The 20,386-nt window shown below is 34.8% G+C and overlaps 1 protein-coding gene across 4 annotated transcripts; it reads right to left on the reverse strand.

The window, feature by feature from the left end:
* Positions 1 to 782: 782 nt before the first annotated feature.
* On the reverse strand, positions 783 to 11,147 carry CSRP2 (cysteine and glycine rich protein 2). Of its 4 annotated transcripts, none has more exons than XM_026702979.2 (6): positions 11,004 to 11,147; positions 5,418 to 5,536; positions 2,984 to 3,152; positions 1,880 to 2,024; positions 1,402 to 1,495; positions 783 to 1,041 (listed from the first exon to the last, which is right to left on the reverse strand). In XM_026702979.2, the coding sequence occupies exons 2-6, from the start codon at positions 5,527 to 5,529 to the stop codon at positions 965 to 967; spliced, it is 597 nt and encodes a 198-aa protein (XP_026558764.1). In that variant the 5' UTR covers positions 5,530 to 5,536; positions 11,004 to 11,147; the 3' UTR covers positions 783 to 964. The 4 variants fall into 4 exon arrangements, with proteins under 4 accessions (XP_026558764.1, XP_026558983.1, XP_087790608.1 ...); XM_026703198.2 differs by having other exon boundaries at positions 1,880 to 2,009; positions 11,004 to 11,146; XM_087934482.1 differs by having other exon boundaries at positions 11,008 to 11,136.
* Between the last annotated feature and the right edge of the window lie 9,239 nt (positions 11,148 to 20,386).

Raw genomic sequence — 20,386 nt, forward strand, 5'->3', positions numbered from 1 at the left:
GTTTCCTACTAGATAGGTAATAAAAGTCCAGTTCTTTCTACCTGGTTATTAAGCATCAGCACCAGACTTGGTGTCTAATCACTCAATCAGTTAATATGTTAAAGAGTAGAAGTCTAGCTGAGGTTTACTAACATCAAGGGCAATTTTCTTTGTTGTTTTATACCATCAAGTCAAGATTAACTTGAGTCTTAATTTTTAATATATATTTTTTTAAACTGATGTGAGGGAAATGTCTGCAAGTCAATGTTGACTTCGGGCAACTACCTGGACAAGTCTCTGCAGTTTTCTTGGCAACATTTTCACATTTGTTTTGCCCTTATCCTTCTTCCTATGTTGTCTCCCAGTTTTTAGCTTAGTGCTTAGTGCCTTACACCAAACTGATTTTTAAGAGGTTTAATCCTGTTATTTGTTGCTAATGTGACAGTTTATCCAATGTAAAGTATTAATGAGAATGAATTATAATTCAAGGGCTCTTTTTCATATCAAAAGTCTTTAAAGCTACATGCTCAATGCTTACAAGTAATTTCTATTTTATTTTCTACAACTGAAATTTTGTAATTGGAGGATGCTAGGGACATCACACCATTTTTTTCCTGAACTTCTGGAAGTTACCTGATGCAGCCCAGACATAGTTGTATTAGATTACTGTACTTTTACACCAATTTTCTATGATGCTATAAAATATCTGCATGATGTTTCAAATTTATTTTAAAAAGAAACAGTTGCAGTTATTTAAGCGATAGAATGTGAATGACGTTTTCCATCAGACATTTCAATGCAAATGAATGTCTAAATACAAAGCTTTATTGAAATTGATTGACAGGTTATTTAAAAATCTGCTTCAAGACTGGAATACATGCGGTACTCTATGGAAAAGCAGTCGCATAAGCCAAGAGCTGTTTCACAGTAAATGGTAGCATTTTAAGTTGTGCCTTGGAAAAAGGGATGCCAAATAACTAATCTGTCACTGAGCGTGAACAAGAGCACCAGCACCTTGGCCATAGCCAAATCCTTTGGGGCCAAAGTTCTTTGCATAACAACCTGAAAAGACAAAGAGTAAACTATTAGTTCCATTCAATACAAACAAGCTGTTTTTTTTAAATATAATCAGATTCAGAGAATATTAGTTTATAATGTGCTTTTACACTTGCTGATGTGAACCAATCTCCCTACACATGTATCTTGTGCAGATGTTACATAGAATATACATTATATAGAGATCCCTCACCATTCAATAAAGCAGTCTCATATGACAGTAACTGAAGCATATGTCACTTACATTTTCATCCCCTTAAACTAAATCAGTGTGATAAATGACATTAAACTAGTGGCAATCCCATCTCCTTTTTAGATTTAAAATTACATCTCTTACACCAGAACAATTCTGATATTTTACCTTACCTTTGCAATAGATTTCGCCGTCCTTCTCTGTCAGAGTTGTTGATTCAAGGCTTTTACCACACTTGGCACAGCGAAAACAATTTTTGTGCCAAGGCTAAAAAAAAAAAATAAACTATTTCAGACGTCTTGTGTTTTATCATTTTCAGTAGATCAACATAGTTTTTTTCATGGAGAAAATCTACGTGGTCACTAAGAGGACTTGATACCAATTTGATGGCACATAATCAATCAATCTAATCTTCTAGGGATAATTATGTTTTTCATGTTAGATTACTTCTTTTTGATAGAAAGCATTTACCATAGATACAAATTCATTTGGGAAAATGAATTAGCTCCCATTCCCAGGTGGTGTTTGTTTTTTACAAAATTCATTTTAAAGTAAACAAAACCAATCCAATTCTAACAGGTCAAGGTCATCAACCAAGGAAGTCCAGAATAGTTTGCCAAGGCATTTGCAAATTATTGCATGTCACCTTACCTTTCCAGCTCCTATTACTTTCTCAGCTGCATACACAGAGTCACCACATCTGGAACATTTTTCTGCCCCTCCAAACTTCTGAGCAAATTTTGAAGTATTTGGATTTGTTGTCGGTCGATGAGAAGGTATGCTAGAATGACATGAACTGCTGAAATGAGTCTCTTTCTGAATCAGCAAAGAACAGGCAGGTTAGACTGAGCTCTTATTAATAGGGTGCAAAATCAGGGTCTTGTTAATAGGGTGCAAAATTAAATTAAGCTCTTATTAATAGGGTGCAAAATCAGGGTCTTGTATTTCTTCATCTAAGAGCAACTATTGCTCTACCATGGTATATTGTTGAAGTCTAACTGCCTTTATTGACCCAAGGAGGGCCATAAGTCAACTTCAATTGTGACAAAAGAAAAAAGGAATCTTTAGATCTTGAGCAAAAATAGATGGCAAAGGATATAACACATTGATCTCTTGACACAGAGTAAGTCTTTCCTCAATAATGCTTTGGCTATTATTGTTGCCTCTGTGACCAGAAGAGGCAAGCCAATAACATACTGTTTTGACACAAGATGAAATCACTGCAGCCAAAGTTGTAAGCTGAAGAGGAGGAGCACACAACCATATTCTTCCAGTGGGAAGCCACGATTTGTGTTACATTGAACTGATTGCTCAATCTAACATTCATGTTTAAGATCTTAACACAATTCAACCAGGGATTAGATCGAAGTTTACTTCTTCCTCAGAGTGTTTCATCTGATCATAAAACACTTTAGTCAATAGCAGGAATTGATCTTGCCAAAAAGATAACCTCACTTTTTTGAGCTTTGCTCTCACAGGATGTAACAAACAGTTACATACAAATAAAAAATAACTGGCAATTTTCTACAAATGCTGGTCCCCTGAACAACCTCAGATCATGACTGCTCAAATACAGAACCAGAGTGATCTGTGATCTTTTTCTTTAAGGTGGTCTTGATAGTTTGTATTTAACAGGTAATACATCTGTATCAAGCTAGACCTAAGGTAAAGAGATGGCTATTTTCTTTACATCCAGTTATTTGCTACAGTTCAAATTGCAGTCAGCTAGAGGTAAATAACTGCTGTACCACCTACTTATCATGCTTTATGCCAAGCCTTTCTCCTCTGTCCATATTGAGAGTGCCTGCTCCTTGCCCATAGCCATATCCTTTGGGGCCATATTTTTTCCCATAACAAGACTTGCAGTATATTTCTTCATCATGCATGGCCACAGTTGTGCTATCCAGGTTTTTCCGGCATACCACTAAGGAAGAAATTAGATATGTTTATTAACTAAAAGAAAGTTTCAGTAGCTATGTATACTGAGGGGGCTGGTTCTTTGAATAACAATATTAAATTCGGTTCTATTAACATGTTCTGTCTTCTTTGGCTTCTATACTTTGCATTTGCAGAAGGGAAGCTTGACCAAGTTTAATTTGTGAGGCTATGAAGGAAACATTTTTTCTTTGTTTCAAACCTCATAGAACTATTTACATCAGTGCCAATAAGTTTAATCATGCAAGAGTTCTCAAGGACACGTTACCTTTACAAAACATCTACAACTTTATGCCAAACAAGGACTGTTTTCCTAGCTCTTTCATTAATACTTTTGTGTGAAACAGCTAAAATATAGAGCCAATTTAAATCCATGTCCATACTAGCTTATTACTTATTCCTTCTTTAGATGTATGTTGCTTGTTGAGTTGGCTCGGAAACATCTCTGTATTAATAAGCGAATTAAAACAGTTTTTATATAATCACTTACAGTTCTGCATTATACACATTTTATAAAAATTAAGAATAAAGTAGTTCAATTTAGACTTGCTGAAAAAAGTAATGCTTTGAGGAATTCTATACTAAATATAGTAGTAGAACATAATAGTTGAACAAGTTAAGATTCCTCTGCAACCAAGATTATAAAAGCTGAAACAATATCATCACAGCCAAACCAGATGTTAATACAAATGAAGAGCCATTCTAAATTTTCAAGCTAAGGACAATGGAAATAAATGGTGTGGAAGAATTAACTCTTTATGGAATATGATCTGTCTCCTTTCCTCAATTAGGTTGTTGTTGGCAAAATTTAGTGAAGACACATCTTCACTGTAATATCCTCTCTGGAAATCACTTTTTTTCAAATCAAAGTTTAGCTATATCACTGCAGTAACTTTTAGAAATGGTTTTGTTTTTGATTTTGGTATAAGTTTTTGTTCAGGTACTTAAATTGGATTCTATGCTTCAGTTTAATTATTGTAGTTAATTGTGTACAGCATATCAATATGTTTCACAGTTCCCTAAGACACTATGTTTCCAATTTTGAAACTCATTGGATTTACCAATTATAAGTTTAACAATTAAACTCTATTCCACGCTTAGAGAAGCTAAATTGTTTATTTATTTATTGAATTTATATTGCTGCCTATTCACCCATGGTGAATTATATACTCCTTCATCAGTGAGTATATTCTGTATATTTTACAAACTTATTTCTTCTTGATGTTCAGTTTTATACGATGTGAAGAAGATATAAAACTTTAAAACTATTTGTTATTCTTCTCATTCCTTGCCATTCACTGGATGGTTTTTACTGTAAGCATTATCTTTCATGGTAGCAGAAACTTGTTGAAGCTTCTGTTTAAATGTACCTCATAAAAATTCCAAATTTAACTTTCAGTTTAATCAGATTTTTTTCCTTTTCTTTTATAAAAGTTACAATTAGCATTTATCAAATGCTGATGAGGTGCCATGAACAGTACTGTTCATGACACCTTATCAGCCAGTTGTTCAAAATTAGAAGATACTAAAATAGGAATCAAGTTTAGTACAAAAATTCAGCATCTTAACAATTGCTAAGCTGAACAATCATATCGACTCTGTTTTTAAAGACAATCTACAACCTCTGTGACAAAAGCCCAAGACAATTTTGTCTCCACTAAACAAAATCCATGAAATTAGAAAATTGACAACTGTAAATCACATCATTAATTTATTTGATATAAGCATTGAGGGTATCAAACTAGTGAATAATTTCTCAAAATGATATTTAAAATGTAGATTTCTAGAATAGCATACAATATGAGAACTCCATCTTGATGAAATAATTCTGTACATTTTGTCAACAGAATAAACCTAAGTTAAGCTTTATATTTAAAGTTGTCTACATGGATCAAAGTGTCAATCTTGTGTATCATTAGCAAGTATGGTAATATATTATAAATTATATTACTTATTAACTGTTCTTTTAAACCTGCTAATGTTAGTCAGAGCTAAATGACTATCTGAAAGCATTCTTTTAACTGTACATTTGTTCTGCAAAGTTAAGAGTCTGCATGAATCACACAGGAGATATGGAATGCAAACTTACAAAATACAACCTTATATAATTTTACATTCTGACCTTTGTTCTTTGGAGCCCAAGGTGGCAAATGTACATCTCAATGCTAAATTTAGGTGATTGCTATTTATAATCTTATGATTCATACTGCTCAAATACTGGTAATTCATTCAAAAAGAGTTTATAGGTACTTACTACAAAGAAAGCAACATCTGTGGAAGCTTCTTCCATCACACTGGACTTCTTCCGCATGGTATACTATTCTGCCGCAGGCTCCACATTTGTTTCCACCTCCCCAGTTTGGCATTGTGAGTCTGCAAAATAAATGTTAACAATTAACAATAGAATAGGATAGAATTAGAAACAGAAACAGAAATATAGAACTTGATTGTCACTTTAAAAGTATACTATCAGCATACATTAAAATGAAATTTTGTCGCATTCAGCTCTGAAAATATAACCATTATATATACATACACACACACACACACACACCCATATATAAAACAGAGAAACATCAGTCTAGTTTGAATGTATCTATGGCAAAAAATAAATAAATCTGTGAATTTATAAGACAAATGTCATAGGGAACAAAGCTGTTACAGAATCTAATAGTCCTGCTATAAATAATTCGAAATTTCCTTCCAGAGGGAAGCAACAGAAACAGATTGTGAAGTAAGTCTGTGGAGTCTCTAACAAAGCTTTGAGCACATAGATTAAAATGTGCTAAGGCCTTTTTTGCATAAACCCCCAAGCATTATAATCCATGCTGAAAAGTGGCTTAAAGAAGTGCTAACCATACTTCCAATCCTTATTCAGTCTCAGTAATAGAAAAAGTGGGTTCAGTCTACAAAAGAAGTTGGAGCGGGAGAGAAAGTGATAATCCTCCTCTGGTGCCAATTAATTACTGGCTGATGAAGACCCACTTGATAGATTGGCAAAGATCCATGGGAGACAGAGGTTTTAGTTGCATTTGCCTGCACTGGTAAGCTTGTCAGAGGAAGAGTGGTAAATTTATCTACTATTCATTGGGAAGACTGGTAATTTTTTGTCCAATAATGAGTGCAAACATTAGGATGAAGGAACAGTGCGGGAGGAAGCTTCCACTATCCTCCACTCAATTGTTCTTTTAGCACAGAGGCTCACCAGTATTACAGGCATCTGTTTACTGTTCTTTCTGTTGCTTAAGTGAAGAATAATAGAATAGTCTGAAAGTGAGGCTCCGTTTATGATGTACATTTCCTGTAGAACATAGGATCTGCTAAGCAATGGTTGCTTAGATGTAAACATAATTGGAATATGGCTAGGATTAATAATTAGTCACAAATAAAACATATTCACCCATTTGTTGCATTGCAGCACATGTATAATTTAGTAGTAGCATGCCAATAGTGCTATATTTTTGAGAATCTTAGATAACAGCATAGATTTTTGCATCATGTAATGATCAAAAGGAAGTGAAAAATGACAACATGCCATATACTTCAAGTACTTGTACTGTAATTTTTCATAAACTTTACCCTAAAAATGATATATTTATCCTATAGTTTTGTTCTACAGTATTGCTCTTCAAAATCTATTCAAAGTATCAGCCCAAGGCAGGCAAATGTGTTTCAAAACCTTAACATTAGAAGACTCCCACATTTTGTGGTATCTCCTAAAGATTAGAAGAAGCTTGTCATTCCAGTTTGTTTTGACAACAAAGTAACTAAGAATTAAAATTTTTCCTTCTGTTTGCAAATCTAACAATTCATTGTTATTATTACAAATAATAAAAATTGGTGTTCTTGTACATTTGCTGTTTTTATTAGGAATATTTGTTACTTTTTTTATCAAGATATCACAATCTCTGCAATTCTTCAGAGTCTAAGAATCTATTGTAAATTTGAAGCTTTAGAGATCCCTTAATCTGCAGCCGTGTTTCTCAATCTTGGCCACTTGAAGATGTGTAGACTTCAACTCTCAGAACTGGGAGTTGAAGTCCACACCTCTTCATGTGGTCAAGATTGAGAAACTCTGATCTACAGTATTCCCTGAATAGTTTTATGAATGATTCACATTTTCATTTCTGTGACAACAGACAAAGGAATCAGTTAGGAATCAGTGCTCCAGTCTGTCTTGATGTGTTTCAGAAAACTGTTCTTCATGAAGCAATTTAGAAGTACTATGACTGCTCCTTATGTTTCACTGAAGACCTATCTACCTTTTAAAATTAATACAGTATGACAACTTGAGAAGTTTGACTTTAAATGCAGTTGGCCCTCAAATTTCATGTAATACATCTCACTGCCTGATTTATATACAAGCTTCACACTTACAGTAATGGGTAGTCTGTTTCCATTTTAGACTTGCCTTTGATTTAGCATCATAAATGACTTAAGTTAGACTTTTCTGACTTAATCAGAAAACTGTTACCTCCAAGGACCAAGAGCTTTCTATAAATAAACAATGTCCAAGATGTAAAAGGCAATCAAGATGAAAACCTTGGAATGAAAACAGAGAAAGGCTATGTTCACACAACACTCAGTACCCATGGTTAATGGAATTAATCAGATTTTCTCACACCATACTGAACTATAAACTAATCACATTGAGCCACAAACTGGTCAACACATTTTAGCTTACAATATTTTGTGAATCCAGGCAAGAAAAACATATATTGTACTAATAAACCACAAAACAATTCTTGGGGATTTATTCTATCATTCTACAAAGAGAAAGGTTGATTATTTATATCCGAAACAATTTATCATTGAATATTTGTTATTGTTCAGACTTCAATACTTGCTGTTTTAGATCTAAGGCCTCTATGAAAATACAAATAGTCCTTGACATACAACTACAATTGAGCCAAGAATGTATGTTGCTAAGTGAGGTTTGCCCCATTTTACAACTTTTCTCGTTATGTTTATTAAGTGAATCACTCCAATTGTTAAATTAGTAACATGTTAAGTGAATATGGCTTCCCCACTGACTTTGTCAGAAGTTTACAAAAGGGGATCACGTGACCTGGGACATTGCAACCATCACAAATATGAACCAGTTGTCAAGCTTCCAAATGTAAATCACATGACCACAGAGATGCTGCAACGGTCATTGTGAAAATTGGTCATAAGTCACTTTATTCGGTGTCACTGTAACTTCAGTCACTAAACGAACCATTGTAAGTTGAGGACTATCTGTACTATATTAAATATGGTCTTTAAACTTTAGCCAATGACAATCTTCATTTTTAGTTTTTATAATTATGTTAAGTTTTAAAGTACACAACCTAATAATAATGTAACGTACTTTGGCCTCAAGTCTCAAAGGCTGTTTTAGAAAAGAAACTCAGTGCAAAGCATTGAGTTAATTGTAATGAGTTATAAAAGTATATATATAAAACTAATGTATTATAATATCTCTTAATATGGATTTTTATGTTATTCCATCCATTTAAAAAATGACGAGTTTACTAGTTCTATCTCACTACAAATGTGCTCAGGCCATGTTTTTCCAAAGCTTGATAAATTATTTCTACAATAGAATGCTTTCATCATGATTGTAAAGCAAGATAAAATATAATATTTCCATACTATACAATATTACCTTGAATATACTCATCACAGTAAAGGCAAATAGGATAAGTTGTAATAAAATATCTAAACTTAACTTCTCTTTCACAATCATTTCTATCTAGCACATCCATCCTAGAAAATTTTCTATAGTCCAATTTGGAGGCTGTAGAACAAGTTCTATGAATCAGATAAGATGGCTACATATTTTTGGGATCTACCCTAGGAAAGCAACAGCATTAGATTTTCCATTTTTCCTTGTTTTACCTTTATGACAAAACCTGTTCTGTGTGTTAAAGAGTAAGAATTCAACCTAAAAATAAATATTTTGATGGAAGAAATTATAAAACAGAATATAAATTGCCCATTTGAGACTATTCAAGATTTCCTGAGAACTTTCTAAATATTCAAATTCAAACAAAACTATTTTGAAATGTAGAACACAGCATCATATTTATAAATCCATCCAACAATGGACAGCCATTTTCACTAAATATTTAATTTTTTTGTTACATTTATAATCCATTCTCATTCATTTTCAAAAGACAAGAATTTCCATTATTGCAACCTTTGAGGACAGGATAGCCAACATCAGCAAACCAACCACATAGACCGTCAATGAATGTGATTCAGATACATTACATGCATCAATCCGTTTTTCTATTAAGACGCTTACCACTCATACTTTTACTAAGGAATCATTTAATTTTAAAAAATCTCACAAAAGAGAAATATGAGAGCCTCCTGCAGATTAATAATTGAGCTGCATTTTATCATGTAATTAATTCAATTTTAAATTAATATTCAACCCTAGTGGATATCCATCATAAACCAAGAAATCTCAAACATTTCCTTACTAGCGCACCCACATGCACTAAGAGATGGTGATTTAATGAGCTTTTAACATTTCTATTCCCAGTGATATAATCCAAAAACTAGATTATGTGAGCAGTGCATCCTTTAACAGTATTTTGCTGGCAGGCATAAAACTTGATGAGTAACAGTTCATGAAAGTGGATGTCTGTTAATAACATGTGTGAATCTGAAAAGGTGTTACTAAACTGTCAATTTTTAGCTAGGGGGTACAATTTCACATATAACCAGCTTTCTCATAAGCGAGACAGTGTACAGAGATTTCATAAGTGGGATCGAGCTAAATTAGAACATAGAACAGCTTAGATGACTTTTTGTCCAACTCAGTGATCAACCAGAAGACCTTATACCATTTCGGTCAAACCGTTGTCCAATCTCTTCTTGAAATTGTTTTTTTTTTTTTTAAATTCCATTAAGCTGTATACTCACAGCCTTTTCACAAAATACAACTATCTTCAGGTCAGGACTCAAATAGATTCAAGTAATTACCACTTCTCAACTAAAAAGGATGTAATCTTCCCAATATGGTCAGAAGAGGAACCAGCACGATCTACAAATCAACCAAAACAAAAGTTCAGCATTCTCTAGAGCAGAGGTCTCCAACCTTGGCCACTTTAAGTCTGGTGGACTTCAGCTGCCAGAATGCCCCAGCCAAAATTCTGGGAGTTGAAGTCCTCCAGGCTTAAAGTGGCCAAGGTTGGAGATCCCTGCTCTAGAGCAAGTCAGGCGCCGAGATCCTGCAAGGCTTTCTAGAAGGAAAGCTTGCAGCTAAAAAAAAAAAGAAAGAAAAGCGAAGACATCTGGGTTGAATGGGTTCCTTATTAGTGCAATTAATGAAGGGCGAGAGGCGGAAAGGAGAATGCAGGAGAAGAAAACAAAGACAATTACCTACTAAAGGGCGGAGGCAGGCTTTAGAAAGATCCATTCTAGACAAATCACGAAACCGCCAGAGACACTGATGTACAGAGGTTCTGCACCCACCCCATACTTGTTTATGACGGAGCCAGTCTTCCGAGCTAAAGAAGCAACTCATTCCAGCAGACGCTTTACAAGGGGAAAAAAAAACTCGCAAAACCTTCCATTTTGGAATAAGCACCTTTGGAAACGCCTAACGGCCTTTGCAAAGAAGATTCCGTCATTGCCACCGGTCTGAGCCCAGGGAAGCCTCCCCGCAGCAGAACCCCTCGGATTGGCCAGGCGGCAACTAATTTCTGGAGCCTCCAAGCAGAGCTAAGGCATAAAAGCGAAGATGGTCGAGGCGGATGAGGAAAGCCAATCGCGAGAAAAACAAATAAAAAATCCCGGCATTGTTCCTCTTGCTTCTCTATGTAAAGCACCTCACTTCGCCACTTACCTGCCGACAACAGAGCTGCAGCGAGACACCCCACCCTCGCCTCAGCCGCGGCTTTCGAAGAAACGAACCTGGAGCCTCCTCGGTGGCTGCTTATAGGCTTTCTCGAGGAGGCGGAGCCATCGGACGGCTTCTCCAACCGAGGCCGCACCTCCTCCTGACGTTCGACAGCTGCAGTAAAATAATCCTCTCGTGCTGGCTTTCGTGGTCTTAGTGGCTTTTGGTCGTCCTTTTTTGTTTGGCCGCGCGCGAGCTTCTGATGTCCCCTCTGGAAGGCCACCCCACTTGCATTTCCTCAGAAGAGTAGGCAATCTTGGAATTTAATAATCTTAGGATTCCGAATGAAGTATGATATCCCTGGCTAGCTAAATAGAAACATTTCTAGATGTTCTCACGGCGTCCCAATTAAGAATATATTTAATAAAGGGTAATTTGAATATAGGCTTATGCTTAGCTTTGAACAGTGATGGAATATGGAGATTGCACTAATTATTAGAAAACAATTACAGGGGAGATAGAAACTTCTTAGTTGTACTTCCGCTATCTCCATTGTGACTATCAGGTCCTGAACACAGATTGATCTTTGACTTAACCATTACAGCCTTTCTTTCATTTATTTTTTGTTCTATGTGTAGCCTGCCTTGGAGGTGTATATGATATCAACCATTATTTCATTTCCATAGTCCTAATTCAGATTAAAGAAGTAAAGATCGGCCCACCTATTGAACTTCATTATCAAAACGGCATTACTTGAAGTGCTATTATGCCTTCCTCTATCAACAATATTCCCAGTTAAAAAGTTTCTCATATCCTGGCTTGCTCCATGTCAGGACATGCAAAGCCAGTGTGGCATATTAACCAAGTTGCTACCCCTCACCCACAGTGGGCATATCTCGATGTACATGAGAACCTATAAACTGCCATTTGGATTTGCAGAACTGGCACCTGAAAACAAAGCTGCTCATTGACTGTTCAACTAGGAACCGTTATATAATCTTGTGGTACAGAACAACCTGCATTGGTTCACTTCATACAATTTGTTAAGTGTGGCTCTTGGGATTCATGGTTATGAGGGCTGGGATGGCCTCCCTATATTTCCTTCACCCCAAGTCAACTTTTCTAGTTAAATGGGAGTTCAGGGGGGCTTCCCCTTCTCCAATTCTTGGCCTTAAGCATTATAAAAGTTTATTTTTAGTTATAATTAAAGCACAGAACTTTCATCATGGTCTTTGGAAAATGGCAACTATTAACAAGGTTATTTTCTCCCCCTGAAAGCAATGCCTTATTATTTTGCAAGACTTTTGCTAATTATATTTTAATCTAGGTTTGTGAAACATACAAAGTCTCTTTCCATACTGGATTAAAGATTTGCAACAAACAGAGAATTGGTTTTATATCCTTTCTTGACCATATATTCAGAAAACTAAGTTCCTATATCAACGCTGCCTTCTTAATTGGTCTAAAAGGCATTCATTCAGTTTGCAAGGGGAGTGCCAGCTGAACTTTTGAGGATCAGTGTTTGTATCAGCTGGGTAGTACTTCTGAACACAAGGCCCTCTTTGTTTTGTTTGTCATCTAGGCATAACTTCTGAATAATACTGTAATAGAAAACCATTGTTTTGATTTGAAGGTAGGCATATTTTCATGAATCATTCAATTACTTTCTATTTTTCTACTGTAAGTTTGAATTGTAAAGCCCCAAATATGCATATTTATATACACAATTGCATACTTTATAGTTAGCCTGTATAAAATTAATATTCAAAGCATTTAATATTGTATAATTCAAAGGGCCAAAATGAAGCTATTCATTAGTAATAGTCAGCCATGGTCAATACGAACCAGTGAAAGAACTAGAGTCTTAAAACAAGAAGTTTTTAAAAATTAAATGTTGGAAGAGATAATTAGTGAGTAGGACTTACTTATGAATAAAGCTTAGGAAAGGGCATTGCTGTTTAATATAAGTCAGCATTCTTAAACATGGTACTCTTAAACTGAACTATATTACTTCCTTTCAAAACTCCTGTCCTTTAGAGCTATTTGCCATACATTCCACAGATTGTGAATATTGAAAATCTTGCATTTGTGCTGGATACCAATTAGGGGAAGATTGATATAGACTTAGTTCACATATCTTACTGAATTATAATACTGTTTGTTTGATTTGGGCCTGGTCTCTGTATTTAGACATGATGATTTATGAAAGCTATAGATATTGAACTAAAACTAGGAAAACTCAGGTTTAGGACAAGAAGCTAATAATAATGCTTTTGAGACAATCATCATCTCTAACCCTAACATTATATATACATATATATTTGCTTAGAAATTGTGCTAAATTTCTGCTGTGGAAATGTATAATAATAAATTTGCAGAATTTTAAATTGGCATTGGCTCCAGATTGTCTTACATTTTTGCTTAAATTAATATGGCACTCCTTACATGTATTTAGTTTCCTCCATGACCTATTATGTATGATAACAGTGTCTAATGAGTTTAAAGGGACTCTTAATATAACCTTAAAAGTGAGTGATTACATAATGTCTAGTCAGCAAAGTCTACAGTCTTATGATGAAAGTGATTGTTCAGTAGATAGGTGAACAGGTTTTTAAAAAAACTTCTATGTTCACCTATTTACTGAACAACCACTTTAAGCAATTACAAAAACCACAATCAGAAACATAAGATCTTTTTTTAAAAACGTATTTCTTTTACTCATAGTTATGACTATATGGAGGTGTTAAGCAGATGTCTCTAAAGCAAAAAGAACAAAATATACAGTTTCAATGTAGTCCTAAATGTAATTAGTGAAAATGTGCAATGCAACCACTGATTGCTGATGCCTGTTTTCCTGGTCATGAGTATGTGATGCTATATTTTCCCAAGGAAACCCGACCTTTATCCCATCCCATAGTGTTTACAGCACTTGCTGAGCAGTTTATAATGTAAGCATTGTAAGCATTGTAAACTTCAGACCCATCAGGACTAAACGCCAGGCTGTGGGCATACTGCATTTTAACTATTACAGTTAAATGATAATTGGGACCGGGAAGTTCCACATATATGAAGTGAAATTTTACACACACACACACACACACACACACACACACACACACACACACAGAGTGAAAGTATAGAAATACATTGACAGAATACTGGCAGAACAAAGCTTTCTTTTTTTTAAAAAAAATCCTTTCTTAACTGCTCTTTTACTTTTTAATGTCTTTTAGAACCTTACCATGAATTCTGTAACTGTACAATGCAGTTATAAAGTACTTGTATAACTAGAAGCTTGCTAATTTGAAACCTGCATATTTTTGTATCACTATTTTAAAGTACCAAAGGGGTAGTGTGGAAAAGTCCAGATAAAAGTGTGGTATGTGAAAAAGAGCAGACAGCAAACCAAAGCGTGCATTTTTTCCTGGACAATTCTAATGAAATATATTCACTTTAATCAGAAATATATATGGACAGCTGAATAAATAGCAATAGCACTTAGACTTATATCACTTCACAGTGCTTTACAGCCCTCTCTAAACAGTTTACAGAGTCAGCATATTGCCCTCAACAATCTGAGTCCTCATTTTATCCAACTCTGAAGGATGGAAGGCTGAGTCAACCTTGAGCCTGGTGAGATTCAAACTGCTGAACTGCTGGCAGTTGGCAGTCAGCAGAAGTAGCCTGAAATACATGCATTCTAACCACTGCGCCACCGCAGTTAAAAGGGTGATTTGTGTCATTTCTTGTTTTGTTTTTGTCCAATGCTCTTGTTCTTGCCCCAGTGTTTTGAGCTTCTTATCTGAAAACAGCCATAAGGTGGTCACTCAAGTCCCAGTTTTATTATTTTCTATACATGCTTGTTAAGTGAATCTTACTTCCCCATTGACTTTGCTTGCCAGAAGGTCACAAAAAGTGATCACATGACTCTGGGACATTGCAAGCATCATAAATACGAAATGAGTTGCTAAGTGTCTGAATTTTGATCATGTGACTTTAGGAATGCTGCAGCGGTTGTAAATATGAAAAATTGTCATAAGTCACCCTTTTCACTGCTTTAAATGGTCACCAAAAGAACTGTTGTAAGTAGGGGACTACCTGTATACTACAGGAGGGTAACTTAAGTTTCTTTTTTTGCAAAGACAGTACTCAGAAGAGTTTTTATTTCTGTTCAGAATTCTGCCTGCTGCCTCAAATCATTTGAGGTTCCCCTTGAAATCTGGAGGACTCCCAGCCTGCTGGCATTCTGAAGAGCCATAATGAGAAAAAGAGACCACAGAATTATCAGAGCAATTATCATATTAAACAGCCTGAGAAAGAGAAATCAAAAAGTTTCAAAGAGACCCATTATACTGAACTCATTAAGAAAGGAGGGCTGGAAGAATCCTGTATGAGGTCTCAAAAGTTCATACTCTAACCCCGACATTTTTTATCATTAAATCTCCTTCAGGAAGATTGCTTTTTTGTTTGTGATCAGCATTAATGGGCTTGAAACTAATCAAATAATTACAGTACAATACATTGTATGATTGTAGCTGCAACCAGACTCTTAGCAGTTATACATACATATTTTCTATATTTATTTCTCTACAAAGATATGTGTTTTGTTAATTCCATAAAGTTAGTTTTTATTGATTGAATCGATACATTCCAACTTGGATACATTTTTATTAAAATTACCTCATCCCATTGTTGCACTTTGATTTTATTAGCAAGCTGTGGCTCAATTTTACAGGAAGTGGCAGAATTGTTATTTGGTGCCTCAGTTATTCTTACTTCCCAAAAGAGGAAATAAAATGTGTCAATATGGATTTTGCAAAAAAACCAACAACCCTCCATCAGGTGATTTGCGGCAGATACCTTCACTGAACAATATTAACACACCACTAACGTTTTGTGAATACTTGCTAGTTGTGAAAATGGGAATATTTGACTTATGCAAACACATGTATACTAGCTTTAGTCTTTAACATTACCTAGCATTCTATTTTTTAAATTCTTCTGCTCAGAACTTTACTTTTCTTTGGGCCAAAATTAAAAACTGTTTTTCATTACTGAATGGATTCAGATATTATATGAAACTATAATATGGCTGCTGGTTTGTTGTTTAATGAGGCATGTGAATCTAGTCAATTGTGATTTGTTCCACAAAGTATATTTAAACAAACCCTGGCTTAACAATGATTTCTGAACAAGAAACACATTGATTAATGCAATTTGTAAACCAAGATCCTTGTTTCTTATCTAGTAACTGTTATTCAGTAGTATGCAGCGATTCCTCTAATTTATTTTTAAATATCCTTCTGATAATTGTATGCTTTCAACAAGTGAGTTGTTTCATGTTTGTCATTATTAGAACATAAATTTTTGATCGTGTTTGAAATCCTATCTATGCTTTCATGAATTGTTCACCCACTGGATCAATGACATTTCTAAATTAACATGCATAGAGTTCTGTCATAACTGGTGCCCTTTAGATAATTGAATTTCAGCTCCAGGAATTCCAGCTAGCACTGTCTTTGATCATACTGGGAGTATTTAGTCTGACCTATTTGGAAGGCTCCTAGTTGAGAAGGGCGGCATGGTGGCTCAGTGGTTAAGACACTGGACTTGTCAGTTGGAAAGGTGGCAGCCCAGGTTTGAGACTCAAGCTCCACATGACTGGGTGAGCTCCCATCCTTGTCCCAGCTCCTGACAGCTTTGTAGTTCAAAAAAAAGTAAATAAATGCAAGTAGAAAACAGGTACCTTGGTGGGAAAGTAACAGCACTCCATACATGCTGACCACATGACTGCAGAAATGTCTTCGGACAACACTGGCTCAATGGTGTTGAAATGGAGATGAGCACGGCCCCCTACAGACAGCAATGACTAGCAGAGGAAAAAACAGCAGGAGACTCTTAGTTCAGAAAGGCAATGCTTGATATTTAGCAAGAAGTAAAACCAAGATGTTGATTTCAATAGGACTTATTGCCATGTGTACATGAGATCAGAGTATGTATAGATACTAGACTAAGCACCTCCCTGAGCATTTAAGAAATATGTAATATAAATAAATAAAGCAGAAACAAGTTGAGCTCTTAAAGGAGAAAATGCATGTTCATAAAAAGCCTGCTTTTGGTTTCTGTTGCCTTTCTCTTTACAATTTACATTCTTTTTCTCAATGATTTCAATATTTTCTGCTCTATCTCAAGTGACCTTTATTTTGTTTGAAAATGCTGCCATCATTTTTTGTCCTCACTGCTTTAGCCAAATGTATTCTTAAATGCATTGGAAAAGTGTTCACATCTATGTTTTTTGCTGAGATATTATACCTAAAGAATTTTGAACATAGCTTTTGTTTGGATAAGGAATTTCCCCATCTTGCTGGATAGCAAGAAAAAAACCTTTATTGTCATAGGGATTCAGTTACAACTTGAATATTCTTGTTGAAGAATGTTGGTAATGAATTTAATAAGGAAATCTTACACATATCTACTTTGAAATATATCTACATAGCACACAGAGCCAAAAATGAACTCCTTAAGACTTAAGAAGCAGCGTGGTTTATAAACTATAGGGTTTTTTTTTGCAACAAATCTTGGTTCAAATGACCATAGTTTAGTATGACATGATCAAAGGTTAATTGATATCTAGTAGAATGTATAAATATCATTATATAGTGGCACTTGACTGCTTCAAAATTTGTCAAATTTGATTCTCAATGCATTTTGATGTGAAAATGTTGTTCCAGTACCTATCCTTTCTTTAGCACTCGACACACTCCTATTAGGAAGAGGGGGACGGCTCTGGGGAATGGACAGGAAGTCAGCCATGCTGGGAAAGTCTCTGCAAAAGGAGTGGGACAGCCATAGAGGACAGATAGAAAGTCAGCCATGCTGGGAAGATCATTGACATAGGAAAAGATAGAAAGTTCTTCCTGGCCATAACAAATGGTTACATGTAAGTCACATGGTTTGTTTGGGACTCATCCTTTTTAGTACCCATCACACTTACCAGAATGAATTAACGCAGAGTATTGCGGTACCACTGTATTATGAAGGAGATATATGAACATTGGCTCACTGCATAGATAACTTATGAAAGCCTACTGCAGCTTATATTCCAAAAACAAGTCTCTATTTCATTGATTTCTCACAAAGCCAGTTCTTACCTTTTTTCTTGACACTGCCTTTTTCTGATACAGTAAAAGATTGTTAATCAATCAAAATCTCTGTGTTGCATACATTCACTTTAGCAGTACATTATTGATAAAAATGTATGGCTTTGTTTAGATACAAGGATTCAATACTCTGGACAAGCAAATGTATTATGGAAAATATTATTATGTAAATATTATATGACGTTGAATTGTTATATATCAATATGACTATTATGTAGTTAAACCTATACAACATTTTATAGCAAGTAGTAATAAAATTAATCTGGGAAGACATACTTGATTATTGTTGGCAAAAATTGTATGTCCTTTTCAATACTGCTCAAAATATAGAGCAGTTTGGAAAAATAGATAGTTTCCCATATTTTGGGGGGCATCAGTCACAGCTTTTAAAAATCTCCTTTTCTTTTTCTATTTTGTTTAACTTTCTATGATTTTAGCTTTATTATGATATGTAATGGTTCTGGTTATTTTAAAAATAGCCCCTTGCACAGTCAAAAGCATATATTAAAGTGAAAGGAAATGTCTTTGTTCTGGTCTGGATATATATCTAATTCAAAAATGTCCACAATTTTATTGCTCAGTAAAGGTATTTGGCTACACAGACTGTGAGTGAACATCCCTTAAAAATACTGAATATCACATTTATTTGTATGGCCTTAATATACAAGATATTTAATTGGGTTCTTGGGGACTTTAGGTACAAGGTGTTCACAGATCATATATAATAATGTACCTGCTTTGTTGAGTGTCAGTATTTAATGCTTGTAAAGGAGGGACTGTCAGTCTTGTGATCACTTCTCAGAATCAGGTTTTCATTTAAAGTATTTTCAGATATTTTAGCTGTTATTGCTTTAGCACGAAACTTCATATGTGTTGTTTTCTATTTCACATGCAGTACTTTCATAACTTCCAAGGAGCATTAACCCTGAGAAGTAGAGTAGACAAGAAACACAACCAAAAGTATTAGCGCCATCTTTATTGTAAGGGGTTGTGGGGTTTTTTTTTTTTGCCTTTTGTTACATTGAACTGGATTCTTGAAGACTCCCTGGAAAAGTCTCTGAAGTTTGTTTGGCAAGTTTTTTTAGAAGTGATTTGCCATTGCTTCCTTCCTAAGGGCTAAGAGAAACTCTCAAAGTCAATCAGCTGGCTTTGTGCTCAAGATAGGATTGGAATTCACAGTCTCCCAGTTTCTAGCCCACTGCCTTAACCATGATACCAAACTGGTTGTGAGTTTGTAAGTTTACATTAACAAGAGTATTAATTATTATCAATTATCAATATTATTAAGTTGCAATTAATTAATCTTAATCAGTGATGTAATAAATAACATTAATTATTAATTTTAAGGTTACATTAACAGAATCTCACAAGACTGAAAGTATTTCTGCTCTTCTTTCCTTTTACTTTCCAGAAAAATAAGGAGGGTCCCTTCTGAAATGCATCCCATACCCTCCCTCCTTCAGTGATCTGAGACAGGGTTGCCCAGTCTATGGCTTTCCCTACTATCTCCCAAGGTTATTCTCACATACTATTATATGGAGAACATCCAGATAAGGACCTAGTAGTATGAGGAATATACTTTGGCCTTCTTAGCTTATAATCATTATGGAAAATAATCCATAATGCTAACTAAAAGCTATTTGGGGGTGTCTTTGAACTTTGTCTTACAAATACCAGATGAGTACTTATTATTATTATTATTATTATTATTATTATTATTATTATTGTTGTTGTTGTTGTTGTTATTGTTATTGTTATTATTCCCAACTATTAATCATGGATATCCAAGCAAAAAACTGCTTATATAAAATCAAAGCAATATATAAAAGTTATAGAAAACTACATATTCAATTAATCATTGGTATCAGCAGCAGCTTTCTGCTTTTGTCCCCTTCCTAATGAGATGATTAATTAATAGTAGTTTTCCAACATAAATATTCTGCCAATGACCAGAAATATGGAAGTTATGTAAATTTCTGAAATGTCATCAGGAGCATGCTATTTGTCTCTCTCTCCCTCCCTCTCCATCCCCCTTTCCTTTCTTTTCCTGTCTTGGTAGGATTATATAGAATCCTTCAAGCTTTTTTTGTAAATCAAATACGAAAAAAATTGTGCAGGTCAGTCTCTTGGTCTATCATTTGTATTTCTTATTTAAATTTTAAAACATCAACCAATTTCTTTTGTAGATCCAATGAAACATCCTTTTCCAAGTTAGTTTCCTTGCTTGTC

Source organism: Pseudonaja textilis, chromosome 5 (genome assembly GCF_049901715.1).
Source record: "Pseudonaja textilis isolate UNSWEBS1 chromosome 5, rPseTex1.2, whole genome shotgun sequence".
NCBI classification, from domain to species: domain Eukaryota; kingdom Metazoa; phylum Chordata; class Lepidosauria; order Squamata; family Elapidae; genus Pseudonaja; species Pseudonaja textilis.

What these genes read in the sequence shown, in the direction of transcription:
- CSRP2 (XM_026702979.2), bottom strand. Translation starts at nt 5,529, where the DNA reads ATGCCAAACTGGGGAGGTGGAAACAAATGTGGAGCCTGCGGCAGAATA. An exon ending in AAGTAATAGGAGCTGGAAAG is followed by an intron (nt 1,496 to 1,879) that starts GTAAGGTGACAT and finishes TTTTTTTTTTAG; the next exon opens with CCTTGGCACAAAAATTGTTT. An exon ending in CGGCGAAATCTATTGCAAAG is followed by an intron (nt 1,042 to 1,401) that starts GTAAGGTAAAAT and finishes TTGTCTTTTCAG; the next exon opens with GTTGTTATGCAAAGAACTTT.